Below are 16299 nucleotides of genomic sequence, written 5' to 3' on the forward strand. Positions count from 1 at the left end.
TTGATGCTATGCAACGGGCTTGTATGCAGTCAGCTTTGCGCTGCAGGGGAGATTGCAATCTGATTGCAATTAGATGGCAATCTCCCCTTCAGTGTGCTTGAGTCTAGGGAAGCAGAGAGCCTCGAACATGTTAAGCATGTAGTGGAGCGGGAGAGGAATACTAGGGCTCTGCTCTCAATGGGCTACGGTCAACCTTCCGGTGCAGCACCGGCAATTGATGGTATGCTGCAGCCATCACACTTTCTGGTCCTGAGTCTAAGGGAAGCATGGAGCCATAGATGTGAAGGCACAAGGTGAAGCGGGAGGTTTTTTGGCCGTCTGCTCTCTATGCGCTGCTGGGCGGCCGGTGCGGCAGCGGCGGAAACTAACAATGGAGCGCTGCAGTAGTCAGCTTTTCTTCGCAGGGCTTGGAGCGGGGAAGAGCTCTGCAGATGGCCCAGATGCATCGTGTGCTCTCCCACAGTACTGGTGGTTTTTGGCGCAAATTTGAGGCGGGTGCTGCTGTGCGTTTGGGTCTCACTTTGTCACCAAGCGGTGACGTTTGTAGAATAGTAGAACTGGACAGAAGAGGGTGCCTGTATCATAAAGCTGCAGGTGGGCATCTGCGGGATGTGTGCAACATGCTGCAGATTGCCACGGCCGCGCATGCGCTGCTTACTGAGCAGACATCGCAGCGGTCTCAACTGCTGGACGTTGTCCAAAACAGTGAATTGAGGCATTGGTGGCCTGCCATGTGCTTGTATTTATGGACTGTACATACCTAGTATCCTGTTCATTCATGTATATTAAGCAATGAGGGTGTAGACCCCGTTTTGATATCTCTCAGATCTGCGAAAACCAGAATAACTAAGGGTTGTATCCCCTGCATAGATGTAGTTCCTGTCAGTTCCGGTAAGGGGCATCCTCGTTGTGACTGTTTTAACAACTGTGTAAAAAAAGTGTTCTCAAGATATTATGCGTGGCACACAGTCAATGGATGCATGCTGTTCATGTCAACATTCAAAGAGGTCTGGGATCCTTTGCCAGAATCATGAAGACTGAATACTGGAGCGTCAGTGGCTTTCTGTCATCAGACCTGCCCAACACAGACATAAGCTGCTCTTCAAACTTTGGCAAGGGGTCAGGCTGGCCAGATGTTTCCTTCAGCATCTTCCCATACAATCCTGATGTCTTGACAAACTGCACCTGCACAGCAAATTTGTCTTCGTGCCATATGCTCCATGAAGAGTAGAGTGCCCCCCAAGATCTTGAGGCAGCCTGAAAATTTTACATCATTGTGAGCAGTATTACAATCAAGATGAAATGGAACAGCCGTGCGCCGATTTTTTGCAAAGCGTATTTGTTCATGAAATTTAAGGCACATGCAATGTTTGCATAACTCTTACCAGATGCCAGACGGAGCTCCTTTGCTCAAACACTTGCGAGGTCCTCTTTACTACGCCAAAGTCATTTTCCCCTGGCTCCAGTCCTCTGTATTGCTCTTCCCAGTGGATATGTGCCTGAGCCTTGTGAGGGCCCAGTACAATATCCCAAAAGTCTCTGAAAAGCTGATTCGCCCTCTGAGAATCCTTGACCTCTGGAAGGTCATAGCACCATGCAGCAAGGGCACCCCCCGGCTTCAGGACCCTTCTGGCCTCCAAATAAAAGGCTGGGACATCGAACCTGGATTGCAGAGGACAGAAATAGTATGCCGCACATCAGTAGTAGATGGTTAATTGATCTCTGCTGAATGAGATGAGGGCTGTGCTGTGAAGTAATGTAAACATTGGGGCATGGGGCATACCAATGCAAGGCAGTTGCGGCCGTCACAAGGTCTACGCTGCTGTCTGGTAAACCTGTCCTCTCAGCGCAGCCCACGCTGAAAGTTATTCTCGGGTGCGGCTCGCATTGCTTTATCTGCTCTTCACTGGCATCCAACGCCCACACCTGCACGTTTAGAAATGTTGCTACAGGTCAATGAATAAGTCAAGATATGTGGGATAAAGGAAGGCCGAGGATCAGTCCAGCAAGTACCTGTTTATATCGTGTGGCTAGCTGGCGTGCGCTCTGTCCACTTCCAGTGGCCACGTCCAGGGCCGTGTCTGTGCTAGACCCCGAGAAGCTGAAAATCGCCTCGAAGAGCTCAGGAGGATACCTGGGACGTACCTCGGGGTCTGAGTATAGAGCGGCATGGGAACTATAGTAGTCAGCCTGGGACCCGTACGTCGCCATTCAAGCAGCTTATACTGTAATTACCAAATAACTCTTAACTACGCAGTCCAAGAGAACAAGTCTAACAGTTTGTGAGCAGGGTTATGTCAAGCAATCAATCCCAGTTCATCGATATTCCATTTGACACGAAACAAGGAGGAATTGCACGAAACTTATATTCTTAAACCAGAGAACTTGATGATGCCACTTCTTCCTTTCTTGAATGAGGATCGAAGCTCAGCTTTCCTCTGGTCTTGGCAGCTTCCTTGTCAGGGGAAGCTGGACTCCTGAATGGCCACGATTTGACCTTCCCATCTCTCTCCTTGCACTTCACCTTCCCTGTTCAATTATTACAATAATCGATGGGCATGATGATTGAGCGACTGAACAGCAGCACCACGATGGTGGGGGAGCTTGGCACTGCACCTAGACAACTTCCGACGAGATTCCACCAGCATGGACCAACAAGGAGACCAGTACATAACCTCTTACAGCCGTCCCATGCAGCTTTTCAAGGAAATTTGAGAACACCTGTACAACAGAAGACGAGCAGCCTCACGACCGCTGCTGCGTCCACAGATTCCATCCAAGCAACATCTTCCACCAGCTACCTCCACGATCGTCTGAAAGAAAATGAGGTGTGCTCGTGCATTCTATCACATCGTGTATTATGCATGCAACAATGATCGCCCCTTAAGAGAGGAATAGAGTACCCTCATCAACCAAACATGAACAGACTTGATACGAGTTGTCCTGTCTGGGACTGTAGGTGTACCTTGTCTCAGAACAGAGGAAAGTGGACATGACCAGCCTTTGGAGCGATTCAGACACTGCCGTGGTCTTCTGGGCACGTTCAATGGGCTGCTTCTTCTGCCAGTGAGCACCTTATTCCTGCTAAGCACCGTCAAATGTGCCTTTGTCATGCATTCCTGTGCATCTCTGCATGCATGCCGTGCTGTGTCAGCTTTGTTGCTGCAATGGAGGACTGAAATTCACTTCAGTGCTTGGCATGACAGATCTTCAAACTCAAAAACTGTTGGCAACACTTGAGGGAGCAATCAGTAGAGGCCGTCAAATCATCATGGCATTGCTGCTTTGCAGGGAGTTGGCGCGGGAGCTCAGAGCGGATGTGCTGCCAAAGCTGGGAGCAAAGGGTATCAAAGCATTCTTGGTGCGGAGCTTCCTCAACCTTGTAGCGTCTGCTGCAATCACTATGGAAAATTATAATTTCAGTGGCTGAATGTCTCTCACAGCACCCCGTTGGAAAGCACAATGATGCACGAGTGTCTTCTCTGCCAACTGCCGTGTGTTACCATCCTGGCCGCAATTCTAACAAGTTGATGCCTGCTTGTGCTTATTGATGCATGCATGTGCAGGTCACGATCGGGACTGCAGAGAGGGGTTTGGAGTTTGCCGAGCTGACTGGATACCCATCAGACAGCCTGTTGGCTGACCCAGACAATGTGACATATAATGCTTTGCAGCTGAAGAAGGGAGTCGTGGATACATTCTTCAACATTGAGGTGGGCCCATAGCAAACTTGTTGGCTTCTTGACTGAGACAGCGCACATTATTATTGTTACTTCCCGTGAATGCATTCGGAAAAACCACATGAACCCGGGAGCTGCCACATCAATTTGTGCCGACATAGAAATTAAAGAATGCAGTCTTTATGCATTCATAATGACCTGCTCAAAAGCTCTGGATGCAAGCAAGGCTGGAGACATGTGTTTCAATTCACTGGTAACTTAAATCTTTTGTCATGCAGACACCGCTGGCGATCAAAGACAGGATAGTGAAGGACGGGGCGGCTGGGCTGCGGCAGGCAATAAGCAGTTGGAAGCCCTGGATCCCCCCGGGGCAGGGTCAGTCGCGCCAGCAGGGGGGATGCTACATCTTCCGGGGGAAGGAATGCGTTTTCGAGCACAAGGACAAGGCCACCGGCGCGCATGTTGACCTGGACAAAGTGGTGCAGATCGCGACTGGCCTGGCCTGAAATTGATTTGAGAGCGATGACAGTATTCTGTAAATGAACCCTTGCAGCTGGGGGAGCGGCAACCTGAATGTAAACTATTATTGTTCTCCTGGGGGAGTGCAGTGCTCCCCTTGCAGCTTGCTCAGAGACCATTGCAGGCTTTGTCGCGGCAAACAGGGACTGCATATATGCCAATTGCAGATTCAATCCGACTCCATTTGGAGCCCAAGTTGGGCCCTCATGAGTGGTCACTGACTGGCGGTGTTGAACAGGGCTGCCATGCGGCAGTGTGTCTGGAATAGTTCAGTTTAGGTTGTGTGTGAGCAATTTTGTGCCACGATGAGGATGTAACGTATTTACATAAATTATCTTTGGCAAAGGAACTTGGATCAACACTGCTTAATTGTGGAAGGAGGGAACAGCAGCTTCCTGTTTCTGGACGCAGCTGCCCAAGCCTGAGGTGGTCCCAGGTCGTAGCCTTTGGAGGCGAGGTGTCCCGCAAACTCGGTTCCAAAAGGAGTTTCAAGACATTCAAAGCAATTGACTTCGTTTCTCGTGCATCATGCAGCTCACTGTGGATTTGCGTGATATAATATAGAAGTGTGTTCCAGATCGAAACGCTCATGTTGACGACATCCCGGCTATCTTGGAGCTTGTTGTGCTCTTGCCAGCGCCCTTTCGGCGTCCTTAGACGTTTTAATGGCACTTCAGGCGGTGTGATCAGGCTAGTCTCACCAGTTCAGCAGGGCATCAGCAGGATTGGCAGCCGCAACGTCCACGTTCAGCAGCAATCCAGTGTTCGCGGCGCGTCGTTCCATTACCATGTACCAAATTCTTTCAGCCACTGCAGGACCCTCAGCGTGGTCTGTAGTGCAAATCCTCCAAAGACCGCTCGAGACATCATCAGGACTCTAAAGAAGGGTATCGTAGCGTGCTTGCCCCATCCATCTATACGTGTCATTGATAAATCTATAATCATACGTAGCAGTCCCATGTGCTTATGGACATGGATGTACAGAAACAAGCAATGGAAGTACTATGCGCAGGGGATGTGACTATTGCATATGCCAGGAGTGGGGGTGCTGGGGGGCAAAATGTGAACAAGGTGAACACCAAAGTGGACATGCGACTCAACGTGCTCACTGCTGGCTGGATACCAGAGGACCTGAAGGATGCTCTGCAGCGATTGGTGAATACCCCTGCATGCTGCTCGCTGCAGTCGCAATTGAGTTTGATATAAGGAGCCAAGAATTCGCAGCACAGTATCCATAGCATGCTGCACACTTCCTGTGAATGCTGGACTTCTTGAACAAGCCTACATTGCTCTGCCTTGAAGATTTTTCTTTGTGTCCAGGAAAAGAAGAGGATCAACAAAGAGGGTGAGCTAGTGGTGACCTCTACGTTGACACGATCACAAGCGTGCGCCCCTAACCCCTGTCACTTATGCGCTGCTCTCCATGGGAGTGCACCACTTCATTGCATTCCACGAGTGGAGCTTGTTTGTCTCGATACACTGCACCCCGTCCGCCGTTTACCTGCTCATGCTAGGTTGAGATTGGATTGGGATGAGAAGTGGAATGCCTGAAGTTGGCCTTAGCATAGACACGATGTAGGCTGGTGGACATGCAGCAATGTAGCCTCTCTGTGCGCAGGGATAATGTTGAGGATGCACTGCAGAAGATGCAGGCATGCATAGACAGCGCAGCAGAGTCCCTCATACCGCCAGAGGTGGACCCGGAAAAAGTGAAGCAGATTGCGAAACAGTAAGGCTCCCTCCACTCCCCATCAATTGCGCCAGACTATTGGGAAATCTGATGGAGCTTCTAGTAGTCAGGCCGAGTCAGAAGGCATAAGTTCTGACAAATTTGATACGTGAGGTTATGCAGAAGTGAACCCTGTTGCAACTGTGCAGGAAGCGAATTGCGAATGAGAACCGGCTCGAAAACAAGAAAAAGGCGTCATCAAAGAAGCAGGATAGAAGATCGAAGATTGAATGGTAGTGCAGCGAATGCGTTGCTGCTTTAAGGGCGGTTCATACTGTAATTCTTGAACTTCATAGCAAGAACTGAAAATGCCCGCCGCACTGCTGGAGTGGTGGATTGCTGCTCATGCTCATAAATGCATTGGCCTACATTTGGATATGTGGAAAGGACCTTGATGACGCTGTGGGGGTGTCCTCTTCTCAGCTGAAAGAATTCTTCGATGGACTTGCTTCGTCCGACAAATAGATTTATTAATGCTTCAAAACCGCTGTTACCTTTGATGGATTCAACAACAGATTGATACTCTAAATCTGGTGCACTCTGCGAAGGTTCCAGACCCTGTAGCGTTGAAAGACTGTGCAATGCTATGCTACCTGGCTAGCCAAGTGCCAGCACCGCAGACACAAAGACATCTGCGGTCCGCAAATCCAAATATCTGCCCCCTACTGGATGCATTTGTGATGCCATAGAGCATCAGACGAGCGTTGTGAAACACCTTCCTGCTTTGAGCTCACACCAAACCATGGTCCCCATGCAATATAGTCATTGGATTGCCTGATGACACAAACAGCGACGAGGCTATGCGTAATTTAATTCAAAGCAGTCTCTGCATGTCACTCTCTGCACCCATCCTCAGACGAGAAATGTCCTCATCCATTCTCATTTCACTAATCTGCTCAACCCAGGGCACCAGCTACTCCGGTGACTGGCCCAAGACACAGACTGATGCAGACACCACAGACTCCAGGCCTCTGGCTCTACAATAAAACCACTTGCTGACCGGACGTCTAGTCAACCATCTCCACCTCGGGTGCCGAGTTCCCGGCAGCTGCATCCGTCTCCATGGGTTCCTCCGAGGCAGCTGCCGGCTCCTGCTTCTCAGCTTCCTTGGGCTCAGGCTTCTTGTCCTCCTGAGAGAAGCAGCAGTCGCGTACATTCAGGGATGAGATGGGGCCCTGATGGGTTAAAATGTACTCTTCTTTCTCAGGACTGAGCACACTCAGAGGCGGGTGCTGCAGGGTCCCCAGCCTCCTTCTCCGACACTTGTGGGTCAGCAGCGACCTGGATTTGACACTATCAAGCCAACCTCCTCAGCAAGCTGTGATTACACAGCCCAGAGATTTCTTTACAAATTAAGCACAGGCAGAGTGCTCGCAGTGTCTCAAAGACTGCGCCTCTCTGCCAATTTTGGCTCTGGCCAGATCAACGCTTGCACTGCTGCAAAACGCGTCAACGCATAGGGGAAGACAGCCTTCCCCACAAGGAACCACCTCACCAAGTTCATGAAATGATGCTTGCAATGGGAGCACAGGTTCCATTATCATCCAAGACGGAGACGGAGACGGTCACCAGGTGTCTAAAGACATCCTCGTCGAATGTATCCAGTCAGGTGGTGGGGGGCATTCAAGAGAGGGAATGCGGCGCACCTTGGGCGGGGGTGGGGCGGACTTGGAGAGGATGGGGTCGGAGAAGCGGACGATGGTGTCTTCGCGCTTCTTGATGTCGGCCGAGCTGAGCACAGGGTCGTCCGTCTTGCGCAGCGACCCCTGCAGCCTCTGCTTCTCCTCCAGCCACTCCAGCGCCTTGCGCGCCTCCGCCACCACCTGCACATTTGAAATTGCATGTTGCATTCAGCACCATTATATTATCATATGGAGACCCAACAACAAAATAGCCTGGTGCAGACGATTGCAGGCGCACTCTGCGCCCTACTGGCTTTAGGTAACGGTTTCCTTGTGCATGCAGAATGCCACACAGACAGCATGCTGTTGGGTGTTCCTTCCCGCTCAATCAGATATTGCCAGGACCTCAAAGAGATTATTCCCATTAAAGATGTCCTTCAGCATAATGCTGCGCATGCCAGAGCCAAAGTGCTGTTTCTTCCCCACCAGAATAGAGTCCCACCTTGTCCTTGTCGTCCTGGGGGATGTGGGCGTGCTTGGCATCGTTGGTGGTGGCCGCGGCGATCAGCCGGTTGGCGGTGGACGTCAGCGCGGCGGCGGCGGCCGGCCGGGCCTGGGCCTCGCGAGCGCGGTGCAGCAGCGGCTCGCCCATCGCCTGCAGCTCCTTCAGCTTCGCCTCGTAGACCCCCTTGCTCTCATCCTCGCCCTCCTCGTACAGCCAGTCCTGCGCAGAGTGCACAGAAATTTGGCCTTCGTCCTCTGCAGCTAACCCGCTAGCAAAACCCAAAATGTTCATCGGAAGAAAGTGTGCACTGCCGGATGTTCATCAAGCACGGGGCTCTGAATGGGAAGCTCCTAGGCACAGCACTGCTGCACACGAAAGACCAGTGCATCTCCAGCTTGAACATCTGACCTGAGCATCCTTAACGCACTTGGAATCTGGATTGGGGATCGCAGAATTGGGACATGGCTTCCAGGAAGGGGAGCAGCATCCCGTCAACCCCAGGCGCCAGACATGACGTGCATCAGCATGGGCCATCATCATCGCTGGCACTAAGGATCAACGGAATGCTGCTGAGCTACCCTTTGATGGAATGCAAATAGCAGCAAAGTTCAGCATCGCTGCATGTCTGCCAGAAAGCAAGTTGCTTGTTTGGGAGGCTCCCAAGCAGAGCTTGACTTACAAAAGGCCCTAGATTCCCTTCTATTCTTACCGTCCTTGATAAGAGAGCTTTCAGGACGGGGAGCAGCACTCCGTCGGACGCTGCATAGCAGCAAGTGATCCCCCACCGCTGTGAGCCTGATCACCTCTTGAGTAAGAGTGTCCGGAGGAGCGCTGCTCAGGTTCCCAACAGAATGGGGAAAGGGACCAGTCATTGTAAGTCATCTGCGCAGCTCGCACCTCGGTCTGGTTGAGCTTGTCGCTGACGGTGGCCTGCTCCTGCTCGGTGACAAAAGGAGCCAGCGCGTCGGAGAGCTGGTTGCGCAGTCCGTACACGTACGCCTCCACCGCATTCTTGCGCTCGTTCGTCTCGTCCTGCCGCTTCTTCTGCAGCTCGATGTTGCCCTCCATCTCGATGAAGTCCTGCGCACGATGGATGGGAGTGCTGGGTAAAACCTTTTCACCGCGACTGCTTGCAAGCCATCTGTGATCTGACAGATACTTAATTTGTAATGAAAGGCAAGGTCTGGTGCTCTAGATTAAGGCTGCAAAGGGCTACGGCCACTGAGAAGATACAGACATCGAGTGGACCGGCGTCAAGCCGCTTGGTAACTGAATTCCCAGCTTTTCTTTGCTAATCAATGCTTATGATCTAGTCAATTCATTGAAAATGCATGCCTTTCACATTTGTTTGTGAAAGACACACTCGACAGAGTTCTGACTGATTTCCAGAACCAGAACAGTGCCCTGTGTCATTCCCTCACGCATGTGCTGCTCAGACTCTGTGCACCAGACTGGACCCCACATGCCAAATTTTGGGCCCCACATTATTGATACAATTGCTGCCAAACAAGAGAAGTGTGATTGATAGGAGACGAGAGAGATAGTAGCTGCTCACCTGCACAATCTTGTCGCTGAGGCCCTCGACGTGCACCTTGAAGGGCACCTGCAGCTTCTTAGTGCGCCGCTTCTTCACAACCTCCTCCTTGGGCTCCTCCACCTTTGGCCCCTCAGCTTCAGTCTCCATCGGCGCGGGGCCGTCGGCGGGCCCGGGTGCGGTGGACGCCTCGGCCACGGCCGCCGCTTCGGCCGCTCCGGGGCCGACTTCCGCCTCTGCCGAGCCGCCATTCTCCGCCGCCTCCGGCGCTGCATCCGGCATCGGCTCGTCCTTCTTCCCCTGAGCAGCAACGCTCCTAATTTATGGGCTCCAGATACAGCAGTGAATGTATGATTGCCGACATGGCCACTGTTTCGTGCTTTCAAAGCTTGCTGGATAGCCATGTTGCCTCTGATATTTCCCGGATGCCATTAGCCCTATTGAGGCAAGCTTCAGATTCAAGGCAGGAATCCAACAGATATAAGCAAGCACACAATATAATTGGCGTGGTGGGAGGAGTGAGTCAGCATTCCCGTACATTGCATGCAGATTCCACACAGTACATGAAATGCTGAGGTTGCAAGATCCTCACCTTGGCAGAAGCTGACTCATAGACCTTGACAGTCTCCTCATACTCCTCCTCCTCGATCTGCTGCGCTGATTCCACGCCCACGACGCCATGCAGGTTGAGTTTCACCTGGCATTGCAGCACACTTGCAGATCAGATGTGATTCTTAAAACTCAAAAGTAAGAACTTGCTGTAAAAGAACTTGATTCATACATGCAATGTGGCTGCTACTGTAAAAAGCACGAGGTACTCTATGCAGGCAGGGAATGCCAAGCATGCAAGCTGGAAAGGTACATAAGCGCTGTCAGCCAAAATTAAGCTTCCAGGACATGCATGGCTGCAATAATGCTCACCTTGACCTTGATCTTGGCGTTGGAGCCGTCTGTGGGCACATTCACAGGGGGGCCAATCTCAAAGGTCCCAATCGTGCGGTCGAAGCCCTCCGGCACAGGTGAGTCATCCGTGTAGCGCGCTGTCAGCGTGAATGCTGTGTTCCTGCAGACAGCGTGCACTGCCCCGTCAGTATTCAGCACGGCTTACCAGATTGAAGCTCAACTACTTCAGCATCTTCTACACATGCTGAAGGGTGCGACTAATCGATGGCACCATAGAACTCAGCATCAACACAGATCACAGCATCACAGGTAAGCAAGCCTGATGAAACAGCTCTTGTGATGTTTGATAATTCTTTAAATAGCCCTAATCCTCCGGCAGAATCCAGATTCATACCTACTTATATCAAAGAAAATAAGGGATGCTTTGTCCGCCCTGTCAAACCGCAAAGAACACACTGCACAGCTGAACGCACAGTAGCAAGGGATGGAGAGAGTGAGCCGCAGACCTGAAGAATGTCAGCATCTTTGCAGATGGGATGGGGCCATTGCGCTCAAAGAGCACAGATGTGATGCGCTCTCCGTCCTTGTCCCACTGGAACTCGATGCCGAATGGGAACGCCTCGATCACCTCAAAGTCACGCACTCTGTACAAGGCACGAAGCAACAATTCTCAGTCCTATCGTAACCAACAACAGTATTTGATATTCTTTGGTGATCAGCAGTGGTAGATGCCCCTATATCTACTTCACAAGAGTCAGCAAAGACGGCTGCTGGGCAGCACTGGCAAGCTAAATCACCCTGTCCGCCACATCCATTCCAGCCCTGTAGTATATTTTAAGAGCCTGCCTTGCCCATGTACAGCGTGACAAGAACGGATGCAGCAGACGGGGTTTCAGCTGTAACACCTGCATTCAGCGCTGCATGCAGCTCCGTCAAAAGGAACCATATTTGACATCTGTTGTCCAACGATCATGCCCGAGCCCTGATGCATGGTGCTTCCTGATCGTGTGAGAAGGCTTTTCAAGCAAGGACCTGCCCTGGCTGGTCTTTTATTGCACAAGACCAACCAGGGCAGGCCTTTTATTTTTAAAAAAGGACTGGTATAGACTAAGCACCTGAAGATGGGGGACAGCATGGCGCAGTTGAGCGCGCAGCCGCGGCAGACGACCTCGGTCGCGTTGAGCGTGCGGCTGGGCTCCTTCTTGAAGAAGTCGCGCATCGTCGTCAGCAGCGCCGGCACGCGCGACGACCCCCCAACCACCTCCACGGACGCGATGTCCTCCAGAGAGATCTTCGCCTGCTCCAATGCCTGCGCACAAAGAAGGCCACATGCTCACATAAAAGATGGAGGTCTAATTGCAGCTTCTGCTCTACGCAAAATGCTTGCTGCTCAAATGTATGTTGCAGCTTTTGATCTGTGTTGGTGGTGCCACCGGCTAGCTCTTGCGGAGCATGTGTTGCTGCTCAATCAAAGCGCCGCCGAAAATTGCACAGTGCATCGGCATTTCACCCATCCATGCACAGAGCATGTACAGGGTGTGGCAAGCTAAAGATGCATAGCTGTCCTGGGGAAAATGAGCATGCAATATATATCGACTGTGGGCGGAGAAATGTGCTGTACGGAAAGGTCAGTGAACAAAAGACAGTCCTGAGACTGCAGCCAGGAGCAAATCTCCAATCTGCCAGCAGACATTTTCATCTGCATCGGCTCTGCCTGGCGCCAAACGCTCTGCTGGCTCCAGACTTAGAAAGTACCTTATACTTAGAGATCCCTGCCTTGCAGCGACAAGTACAAGGGGTGCTCGGGGTTATTTACCGTTGCCAGAGGGGCGCGTGCGCGCTGGAGCACAGGCTGCGCCAGCTCCTCAAACTGCTCGCGGGTCATGCTGCTGCGGAAGTCAATGTCGTTCATGAGGCACTCCACGTTCAGGGGCGCCTCCAAGATGGAGCTCAGTATCTTTTTTAACTGCGCACGCACCAGATCATTCTCAGCCTTTGACTCTACAATGGAGCGGCGTTCATACTCATGGTGCTTGCATATCAACAGATTTGTCTAGTCTATTGTACAATCTTGGTGTTGGCCATGCCTTGATGCTCAATATGCACCTGTGCAGGTGCCCTGGCCAGTCGCACACATTGCCGGCCTTGGGCAAGGAATTGAAATACTGCATGCTTAATCCAAGCAGGAGGTGGGGCACATGGTACAAAGTAGAACCACAGTGAGCCGCCAGCTTCACACTACCATGTGCTGTAAAACCAGCAACTTTGCCGAAGAACTGTGTTGCTGTGTGGCATGGCAGGGGAATGATGTGAGGTGGGATGCATGCAGCGCATACCTTCTCACAGCCCAGGCGCAGGCGGAAGGCCGACCTTGGGTTGGTGCGCACGTCCAGCTTGTACTTCTCCTTGAACTCGTTCGCAAAGTGGTTGAAGAGGACGTTGTCCAGATCGCGGCCGCCAAGGTTCCTGTCCCAGGCATGCGACAGCACGCGCAGCTGGCCCTTCTTGAAGGCCACAATGGACACCTGGGTGGCAAGGCAGAGTGCATCAGCGGCCTGCCTTCATTCACTCTCAAATACATTCCGCAATTGCGGCAGGTTTTGCATAAGAAAATTTGCAGTGTTGTACTATTCCAAACAAAGTGCCTCCACATTGCAGGTCGCATTGACACAACCAAGCTTTGCAGATTAGATGCTGAAGGCTTGTAATCTCAAGAGAGAATCCTAGCTTGTTTAATATAAAATACCCAGCATCATGAAGATCTATATTTTCCTAAACATTAATAAAAGACATAAAGGCACGACTTTTTTGAACGGGCAGCAAGCACCTATTCACCTTCTAGAAGGCATCTGTATGTAGCTAAAAAGGGCTGGCATTTCTGTTCGTACCTGGAAGGCTGTGTGTCCGGCGTCGATAAAGACCACATTGATGGGGTCGGTTTCGGGAAGGTCTGTCTTGTAGATGCCGTACGCTAACGCTGTTGCTGTGGTCTCGTTGATCAGCCGGAGGCAGTTGACGCCCGCGATCTTTGCAGCAGCCAGCATGGCATACCGCTCTGTCTCCAGGTAATATGTGGGAACTGACAATACGCAGTCTGTCACAGGGCTGCCGTCCACCTCTGCGATGTCCTTCATATCCACTATGATGGCTGCAACGATCTGCTCTGGTGTGAAGGACTGCCTCTCCCCCAAGTAGTCAACATTGATGAGGATGCCACCATCTGGACCTTCGCTGACATTGTAGGGAAGCTCCGGAAGATCCCTCTGCACATCTGGGTTACTGAAATTCTTTCCCAGCAGCCGCTTGAGCCCAAAGAGTGTGTTCTTGGGATTGATCGTCAGGCTGCCCGCTGCATCTGTGCCAAGCTGCCTCTGCTTTGTGCCAAAGCTGACCAGGCTGGGTGTCTCCCGCTTGCTCTCTTTGTTCATGAGCACATCGATACCCCTCTTCCTGGCTACTGCTATGCATGACTTTTGGTCCCCGATATCTATCCCTGCAACACTCATTGTGCTTGCTACTCTGAATTCTATAAGCGCCAAGTTTCTTTCTTTACAAGTTCTGTGTGTGTCCTTACTTCTTTCTGGATGCCTGGCAATGAAACGCTGCACTGTCTCTGGAACCATCGGATCTCAGGCCTGCTGAATATAACTGGTGCCCCCAAACCCTAACAGGGTTATAAAGACGGCAGGGGTGAGGAACGGAAAGTGCACTGACTGTGCACCAAGAGCAAGGCACAAGGTGATATTGCTGGATATAGGCAAATGCTGGATCATCTCGAAGTTTTCTTTACTGCTTGTTGGTGCACAGTGTCGTTGAACACGAAGTCCAAGGTGTTGCTCTAGAGGTGAAGAGTAAGTTTAAGCTAATTAGCTAGCCTTGTCCCAAAAATCCTGATCTGGACGTATTAGCGAATCATTGGAGCGAATGTGACTCTGAATGTTTTTGCATAATTAATTTTGTCACATACACCCCCGGTGAAGGGGCAAATCCCCACAATGGCGAGCCAGGCCAGCAAACCAATCAACATCAGGAAGTCCAATGAGGATCGCCGTAGTGAGGACAGCGATCGCCCAATGCTCTCTGCCGGCACCATGGAGGCTCTGAACGAATTCCTATTGGAGACCCAAGCTGCCGCCAATGGCACACAGAACCCCTTTGCAGAAAATTGGGGGCTCTCACAGGCAAGGACTCTAGTGCCTGCCCTCGTCTATTGCATCAAAACTATGGTACTTATCGCGGGGGATCATTACTTGGTTACTGAGGCAACATTGTGAGTATGCCTGCACCAGCTGCTAGACGGACTGAAGGTACAAGCGATCTGCTTAGTGACCACAGAGCTGTTGCGCATGCAGTTCTGGTACACAGAGGAGACTGCTGGCCATGTTGCAAGGGAGTGCGTGGAGGCAGCGGGTCCCAGTGGCCGCATAGCCTGCATTGCCTGCCCGTCCCTCTTCAGGCAGCTGCGCGCTCACTTCCCGGATGCGAACGCACACCTCTTTGAAGTGGACCTCCGCTTTGAGGCAAGGTTTCCTCACAGGACTACTGCATCTGGCGATGATCACAAACCGTGCCCTTCACCTAGAGCATGTCTTCTAGTGAGCCGCATGTGCAAGTTTGGGAGTTGCTTACTTCGACCGGAATTTCAGCAACATCATACTAGGAGAGGTCAAAGTCTCCCATAGGCATGAAGAACCACCATTCAAATCTTTCCTTGAGAAAAAATAAATAGACCTATTGTGTGCTGCATGCAGACGCTGGGAAATTTCTCCCTCTACGATTACAGGAAACCTCATGCTGTGCCGGATGAGCTGAAAGGAGCCTTCAACGTTGTCGTGGCAGATCCACCTTATCTGGTGCGTCCATAATTGCCTTGCAATAGACCTCATAGCTCCTTGGCCTGCTCATTGCTGAAGTGTCAGCTTGTTGGACATAAGGTGGCATGCAGCGCGCTTCTGATGCCGAGCCCACAGGGAATTGCAGCAGCTGTGTGTCGATGGGCAGAAACCGGCCTCGAGTCTGGGGCAGTTTGAATTGCTTACGGAGTTTCTGCTTCATCTGTCTGAACTGTGGTGGTGGTGTGCAGAGTGAGGAGTGCCTGCAGAAGACAGTTGAGACAATGAAGGTGCTGGCCCGGAATGAAATCCCAAAGTTCTATCTGCTCACTGGGGGGACCATGAAGGAGCCTGCGAGGAAGCTGCTGGGCCTCAGGTAATGTCGATGATTCCATGAAAGAGCTTTGCATTCAATAGTCGTCATTAGCTGAAGTCCTGTCCTCACGAATCATATAAGTCGTTTTAAAGATTATCTCTGTTGTGGCGCAGGCCGACTGTCTACCGACCTCAGCACAAAACGAAGCTTGGTAAGACAAATAGTCGTGTGTCTGCAAGATTGCTGCCTGGGTGTGGTCAAGCTGTGTGTTCACATCACCTGATGCGCTGGTAATTCATGAGAGAGGCCGCACCTCACGGGGATCCGGCTATGTTGTGCAGGGAATGAGTTCCTGCTGTACACAACGTCAGAGGCGGCTGCAAACAGGCTGGGCGGCTGGGATGATGCAGCTTGAAGATGCCCTTATCAATTTATTGAAAGTAGCTCACCATGCAGAACAGCTTGGCTTTGAAGTACGAGGAAATTGAAGTTTTGAACTTGGATTCCTATAAACAATTATTGGTGCACATACCACCGTGGGCAGGTGACCCTTGCCAAGTGAAGGTCGATATCAAATCAAAAGGTTTTCTGTTTCCAATCTTGTAGTCAACTTGACCACCACCTGCTTGCTGCGATCAAGCATCATGATCGATGTGGAC

At 51.4% G+C, this 16299-nt stretch overlaps 5 protein-coding genes across 5 annotated transcripts; 3 read left to right on the forward strand and 2 right to left on the reverse strand.

Annotated features, from left to right (window-relative positions):
• Positions 1 to 196: 196 nt before the first annotated feature.
• On the reverse strand, positions 197 to 951 carry COCSUDRAFT_34579 (hypothetical protein). Its single transcript, XM_005642715.1, has one exon. It carries the CDS (start codon positions 717 to 719, stop codon positions 525 to 527), a length of 195 nt encoding a protein of 64 aa, XP_005642772.1. The 5' UTR covers positions 720 to 951; the 3' UTR covers positions 197 to 524.
• A 2041-nt stretch (positions 952 to 2992) lies between these two features.
• COCSUDRAFT_45494 (hypothetical protein) lies at positions 2993 to 4186 on the forward strand (the record flags this gene model as incomplete). The annotated part of the gene is made up of 4 exons (XM_005642716.1): positions 2993 to 3066; positions 3292 to 3361; positions 3567 to 3713; positions 3959 to 4186. The coding sequence occupies 4 exons, from the start codon at positions 2993 to 2995 to the stop codon at positions 4184 to 4186; spliced, it is 519 nt and encodes a 172-aa protein (XP_005642773.1).
• Positions 4187 to 5622: 1436 nt separating this feature from the next.
• Positions 5623 to 5932, forward strand: COCSUDRAFT_60429 (hypothetical protein; the record flags this gene model as incomplete). The annotated part of the gene is made up of 2 exons (XM_005642717.1): positions 5623 to 5663; positions 5818 to 5932. 2 exons carry the CDS (start codon positions 5623 to 5625, stop codon positions 5930 to 5932), a joined length of 156 nt encoding a protein of 51 aa, XP_005642774.1.
• Positions 5933 to 6382: 450 nt separating this feature from the next.
• On the reverse strand, positions 6383 to 14076 carry COCSUDRAFT_31779 (heat shock protein 70E). Its single transcript, XM_005642718.1, has 13 exons — positions 13381 to 14076; positions 12829 to 13017; positions 12309 to 12458; positions 11608 to 11801; positions 10999 to 11136; positions 10511 to 10652; positions 10182 to 10286; positions 9713 to 9778; positions 9611 to 9682; positions 8953 to 9135; positions 8053 to 8274; positions 7575 to 7751; positions 6383 to 7058 (listed from the first exon to the last, which is right to left on the reverse strand). Exons 1-13 carry the CDS (start codon positions 13996 to 13998, stop codon positions 6936 to 6938), a joined length of 2379 nt encoding a protein of 792 aa, XP_005642775.1. The 5' UTR covers positions 13999 to 14076; the 3' UTR covers positions 6383 to 6935.
• Positions 14077 to 14487: 411 nt separating this feature from the next.
• On the forward strand, positions 14488 to 16055 carry COCSUDRAFT_60431 (hypothetical protein; the record flags this gene model as incomplete). Its single annotated transcript, XM_005642719.1, has 6 exons — positions 14488 to 14685; positions 14845 to 14994; positions 15244 to 15345; positions 15576 to 15700; positions 15814 to 15851; positions 15982 to 16055. The coding sequence occupies 6 exons, from the start codon at positions 14488 to 14490 to the stop codon at positions 16053 to 16055; spliced, it is 687 nt and encodes a 228-aa protein (XP_005642776.1).
• Positions 16056 to 16299: the final 244 nt, after the last annotated feature.

This window comes from Coccomyxa subellipsoidea, assembly GCF_000258705.1.
Source record: "Coccomyxa subellipsoidea C-169, whole genome shotgun sequence".
Lineage (NCBI taxonomy): Eukaryota > Viridiplantae > Chlorophyta > Trebouxiophyceae > Coccomyxaceae > Coccomyxa > Coccomyxa subellipsoidea.